We start from the raw sequence: 6,667 nt of genomic DNA on the forward strand, positions 1-6,667 counted from the left end.
CCCCATGCCAGCTGGGTCACCCCTCACTGTCCCCCTCTGCCAGCCTGGTCTCCCCATGCAGCCTGCTGTTCTGTTGTTTGATTGTCCCTCACTAAGCCTCCTGCTGGCCTGATTGCCCCACACAGCCTGTTGTTCAGTCATTTGGCCACCCCTCACTGCCCCCTCTGCTGGCCTGGTCTCCCCACACATCCTGCTGTGTTCAGTCTTTTGGTCGTCCCTCACTAACCCACCTGCCAGGCTGGTTGCCCCACGCAGCCTGCTGTTCGGTCATTTAGTTGCCCCTCACTGCTCCTCCTGCTGGCCTCATCACCCCACACAGCCTGTTGCTCTGTTGTTTGGTCGCCCCTCACTAACTCCCCTGCGAGCCTGGTTGCCCCACACAGCCTGTTCAGTCATCCGTTTGGTTGTTTCATTTGTGATGGCTGCTTAGGATTTTATATAGATAGATTACTTTCCAAATCCTGGACTTGAAAGTTCCTTTCTTAGACAGTAAGCTCATTTAGGCCCTTTCTCTCCTGCTCAGAAGCACCTAATGCAAAACTCAAGACAGAGGAAGTGGATGCCTCTTTCATTTCCTCTTAGCATATAAGAGCAAGCCCTCCTTTTAGTTTATCTTCCCCTATTCCCTTTTCCTTGAGTGGCTGCTTGCAAAACCACAATCCTGTCACAGCCTTAGTAGTTTTACTGTGGTATTCCTTATGGAATGGAAAGAGGAACATGGTTTTCCATTATGAAGGGAGGGGAGGTGGAAGTAATTACTTGAATTTCCCTCAATTATAGTTGGAAATGACTTCTTCTTGTCAGTTCTCTGACTTAGTTCCATTCATTAACTTGTACTCCAGAAAGGCAAATAATATAAACAAATGAAACAATGATAATATCGTAAAAAACCACTGTGTATTGAATGTCTGCTGTGTGCCAGGTGCTGAATACTTTCCATCATGTGCCTCATTTACTCTCCCAGTAACACTGAGGTATGGTTAGCTGAATATGAAGATGGAGGAATTAGCCCTCTTTCTGACTATAGTACTCACCACTGTTCCCTATTATTTCAGCCTATCAACTTCCATTTGTGTTGTGCTGCTCACTTTACAGATCACTTTCCCAAACACTGTTTTATAAGATATTCATCCTTTCCCTGTCAGATAGTTGTGTAAGAAGAAACAGTGCTACCTTTTGAGTCTCAAAAACTGGTTTTAAATCCTAGCTGGCCTAGTACCATAGTTTTTTACTTAGTACTAGTGGCCTGGTCCACGAAATTCGTGCACTCAGGCAGGGGGATCCCCCAGCCTTGCCTGTGCCCTGTCACAGTGCGGGAGCACCAGGATCCATCACCCCAAAGAGGTAGGCGCCGCCCATCCACCCGTGGCTCCTTGATGGATTTCCCCAAAGAGGTAGGCCGAAGCTGGCGGATGCCTGTGGACCCCCGGGGGCAGGTCATGGGGGAGGCCTGCAGACCCCTGGGGGCAGGCCCACAGTAGAGGCCTCCCTCTGTGCATGCCTGCCCAACCCCCAGCACAGGCGTGCGAAGAAAAAGGCCTCTGCCACTGTCCTGCCCCCAGGCCAGGCCTGCTGCAGAGGCCTTCATCTGCAGGTGCCTGCCTAACCCCTGTCATGGCTACGCCCCTGTCCGCGGTGCTACAAGGTCCCACTTACCCACATTTGCTGTGCATGCCCCTGCTGAGCAGTCATGACGTTGCAGCATCCTGGACAATTTGCATATTCCTCTATTATTAGTATAGACTAGTGACCCAGGGCATGGATTTGTGCACATTGAAAGGAAATTAATTAGAAGAAATATTTTAATATCAACAACATAACCCACAGCCGAAGGTGGAATCGCGTGGCCCTGCGAGTAATTGGGTTCCCTCCTCTCTGGTTCTAGGGTGCATCACCTGAGAACCACGGCTGCCAAGTCACCATAGCTCGGCAACTCCTACGTTGGATCCTGATAGGTATTGAACCCACAACATGGATATGTGCCCTGACCCGGAATTGAACCTGCCACCTTTTGGTGCATGAGACGATGCTACAACTAACTGAGCCATGCTGGCCAGGGTAGCATAGAAACTTTTTGATCTTGAATAAATTACTTTTTGCTTGGTATCATTTTTCTTCTTAGAAAAATAGCAAGGATGATAATGTAGTAAACATTTATTGAGTGCTGTTTATTATGTACTAGAGATATAAAGATAAATAAAACATTGCCCAAATTCTTGAGGATTTCTCAGTCAAGTAGGGAAATCATTCACGAAACCATAAAGCTTTAATATAATGTTGAAAGCATATAATGGCAATGTATGTGATTTGGGGAGGAAATGAAACTACATTACATGTTGTAGAACCAGTAAGAGTTTAGCTAGGCAAATAATATGCATAATCATTTTAGATGGAGGAAACAGTATATGCAAAGTTATGGAGTCACGAAAAAGCATGACTCATGTATGAAATAAGAGTAGTTTTACATTGATGGGGGTGGTTGCAGGGGAACCTGGAGTGGAGGGCAAGACGTAGGCCCCTGAGCTGTGATGCCACTGAATGTGAGGGAATTCAGAATTTAAAGTGGGAGGGTGCATACATAATGCAGTTGTTAATCACTCTCATCTTGAGCAACTAACAATGCTTGATATTCTAAGTGCTGGGGCAGGGAAGGCAGATTGAATGATGAATTTAGAGTTGAGTTTGCATAGTGCAGGAGCAGCAGAAGAATAGGCTTTTGGTGGTTGAGTGTGTCAATGAGAGAGGTACAGTGCTTAGGTATAGACCTGGCATTTGGAAAGTGTTCTGAATTTGAGACAGTAAGGTGGGTAGTATTAATCTCATTTAATACTTGTAGACTGTGGAGTTAAGATTCAGAGATTGAAAATTATTTGCCCTGGGTCATATACCAGTAGCTAGTAAATGGCTTAATTGAGACAAGATCCCAGGTTTTAAGCTTCTTAGTTTATTGCCATTTTCACTTTACCAACATGGGTGACTTTGGGTAAGCCATTTTACTTCTCTGAGCTTCCTCCAAGGATTATGAAGAAAGTTGGTTTATGAATACCTAGTGTAATATGTGGCACCTAGTAGGGGATTAATAATTGTTACTTCTCTTTACTATACCACATTGTATCTGTTGAAATAATAGAGGAAAACTTAATAGTGTGGGACTGGGGAAATTTAATCTGTGGAGAAGGTGGATTTCATTGGCCTTGTTAAGTGCCTACAAGACTAAGGTGGGCCAAACCATTCTGCACGTATGAAATACCAAATGCTACCTTAACTAATACACACATTGAATTATTTTCCTTACTCCTACCCTATCTTTGGAGTCATTGCTTTTGGAAGCCCTGTCATCCTCAAGAGTCTAGAAGTGAGGAAGAGAAATGTTTGTCTCCCCCCTCCTCCATCAGCTGCTTTAATGGAAGGAGGGTTGCAGAGAACCACTTAATCATAGCAATCTCCCTACCTAGACATCTAATGAAAAGTTTATTTTGGACACTTAATGTGATTTTGGGCAGCCTATTTCTCTTTCACTCCCCTTACATGATGTGAAATGAGCTTCCTATTTAATCTAGTGCACTTGGAAAAGAGTGATCGCCCACTCTGAATATAATTTTCTTTTCATCTCAGCCATTTATTGATTTTTGCAGCAGGGAGAAACCATCTGCCATCTTGCTGCAACTACTGTCTGAAGGGACAAAGGCTCTCAGTGAGGCTATATATTGCTCCTGCTGCCCTGACAGATGCTTTCCAAGTGACACAAAGGACACTACAGGGTTCAGAAGCTTTTGCACATTTTTCCCCAAAATTGACTATTAATTCTTCTCTTCTATCAGGGGCCCTTGGACTTAACCCTGAAGTACTGCGTGAGAAGGAAGACAGAGTCTATTGACAAGAGGTTCTGTTTTGATATAGAAACTAATGAAAGGTAAGCTGTGCTGGTGTGAATTAACAATGTCCCATGTACTGTGCTGAGCCTGGGTAGATCTTTACCTTTGTCATCTCTTGTTGATGAAAATGAGCAAATCTATTCATAACATTATTGTCTTGGCTCTTCTGGTTACCCTTCACAGAGATCCCTGTTAGACCTGGCCCAGTGTTGGTTCTCTCTATGCAAACTTCAGTCGCTTTGCCTCACCTGCTCTAGGCAGAAAAAGTCATTCCTAGGATTTAATTTGCTATCATATATGCAAAAGGTCAGTGTTTGATGATGTTGCAAAAAGGACAAGATAACAAAACTCATTCTTTTTAAAATCTCCTAATATCCTCCTATATAATAAAAGGCGAATATGGAAATCGACCAAACTATGGAATGACCGGTCACTATGATGCACACTGACCACCAGGGGGCAGACGCTGAACGCAGGAGCTGCCCCCTGTTGGTCAATGTGCTCCCACAGGGTGAGTGCTGCTCAGCCAGAAGCTGGGCTCATGGCTGGCGAGTGCAGTGGCAGTGGCGGGAGCCTCTGCTGCCTCTGCAGCAGCACTAAGGATGTCCGACTGCCTGCTTAACACATTAAGCACCATGTCACTCACTGTACTTTCTGTCCAGACCTCGTCAGTCACTAATGACTGACAGTATACTTTTCATTCAGGCCACGTCAGTCAATGTTGACTGACGATATACAATTTAAAAAATTATATTCTTCTATTAATAAATTTTAAATAATTTGGAGATCATAAAAGAATGTACCTAAATATTACTTGTTACCAAAAAAAAATTTTTAAATGAATATTATTAAAACACAGTATACACAAAAATTGTTGTCCTGTGCAGGTTTCACAGAATGTTATAACTTGTTTTGTCAACTTTCTGGCAATATCTCATTCAAATCGTGCTGCATTGTCTTTGTAGAATTTTTCACAATATCTTTGAACTTTAGACACTCTTCCAGTTTTTTGTTACAGTTTGTGACAAGATATTTGAGGTATATTTACAGTACTGCTACTTGGAATTTCTTCATCCCGACAATTCGTTAGATGGACAGCTAATTTCTCCCGAAATTCTGTGATACTCATATTCTTCTTGCTAATATTTTTAAGCAAAACACGAGCATTGAGAACAGCAGTATTTAGTAGGAGCTCAAAGGCTAGCTTTTTGAACCATTTTGAAAGGGATTATTATAGGCACTCATTTGATCAAATATATCAACTGCTACTTTTCCTGCATTATAGTGTGTTCCTTACTGAATACATCTCTACAAAGAGACATTACAACATTAGTTGGTGTTGTATTTTCTTTTTCTAAACTTTTCCCTGCATATACACGAAAAGCATACGTGTACCCAGATCCACAGCACAACTTAAATAATGTAATACCATATTTGTGGCATTTTTGTTTTATATATTGCCTATTATGCAGCCACCACATGGTATCAAAGATTCATCAATACATATAGCTTCAGATATTTTTTGAAATTTATTTCCATGTTATCTATTAGTTGTTGTATTTTGCATAAATGATTGGAAACATCTGTCTCCCTATGTCTGAAAAATGCAGAATTCATAATAATATTTCAAATCTATTTCTTGCCATTATTTTTGGGGGAAAGTTTGCATAGATGCAGGATCATGGGACCAGTATAAACATAAAGATGGTAGTCTAACTAGTCCCATCCATAGAATCAACCCAAAAAATCTTTTCATTTCATTTTTGTTCGTCACAGTCCACTTACACAAACGCTACGAGTTTTCAACCCCTAGTTTTTGCGACGCATATAACTTTGTTTGTTTGGCTATATCCTCAAACAATTCATTAGGCACAAACAGTTCATAAGAATTCTCTACTGTTGCCCATGACTTTACATTCAAGTCTTCAATCCTAAAGCCAGACAGATAGGTGAAAGGCATAATCCTTGGTTGATTACCTCTTGGATCACGCCATTCTTCAAAATCCTCATCCTCATCCTCTGATGATGAAAAAAGAACGACTCTACGACATTTTTTAGGGAAACTAATTTCACTTGAATCACTTTCACATGCTTCTTCTACTGATATTGTCACTGTTATGGGTAAAGAAAAAAATTTTAAACTGCACTGGAACACGAACCACAGACAACTGACTGAAGAGAAAGCATTTCTAAAAGAAAACAGAGTACAGATTACAATAAATACATACAAGAAATATATCTGAAGATATACATGCAGTCTTTCCACAACCTTACATAGATCTCCAGCCACCAGCATATCGGTGAGATTGGATACCATGGGCTAAATGGAAAGGAAGACAAAACAGGCTTGGCGTTTAACGTGTTAAGCCATCAGTTGGACATCCCCCGAGGGCTCCTGGACTGCAAGAGGGCAAAGGCCGGGCTGAGGGGGACCCCCACCCCCCGCCCCCAGTGCACAAATTTTGTGCACCGGGCCTCCAGTAACATATAAGAACAAGTGAATTGGAACACATTTTTAAAAATATATATGTTTTTATTGATTTTAGAGAGAGGAAGGGAGAGGGAGAGAGAGATAGAAACAACAATGATGAAAGACAATAGTCAATTGGCTGTCCCCCTCTTGGCATGTGCCCTGACCAGGAATCAAACCAGCTACCTCTCGGTGAATTTCTCGATGCTCAATCACTGAGCTATATTGACTGGGCTGGACGACATTTTAATAGGAGCTAGATGCGATGGAGGGTTATAGTAGTACTGGGGAGTAATATTTTCTTCCATTTGGTGCAAACATT

The 6,667-nt window shown here is 42.1% G+C and overlaps 1 protein-coding gene across 1 annotated transcript in view; it reads left to right on the top strand.

Moving 5' to 3' along the window:
- Positions 1 to 6,667, top strand: part of LOC102772549 (oligophrenin-1) — a gene marked incomplete at both ends in the record, with an annotated part of 59,022 nt that overhangs the window by 42,930 nt on the left and 9,425 nt on the right. Inside the window, one exon of the mRNA XM_006756903.1 lies at positions 3,822 to 3,913. Coding sequence (XP_006756966.1) covers positions 3,822 to 3,913 — 92 coding nt within the window. The remainder of the gene's footprint in view (positions 1 to 3,821; positions 3,914 to 6,667) is intronic.

This window comes from Myotis davidii, unplaced genomic scaffold, assembly GCF_000327345.1.
Source record: "Myotis davidii unplaced genomic scaffold, ASM32734v1 scaffold2214, whole genome shotgun sequence".
Classification (NCBI taxonomy): domain Eukaryota; kingdom Metazoa; phylum Chordata; class Mammalia; order Chiroptera; family Vespertilionidae; genus Myotis; species Myotis davidii.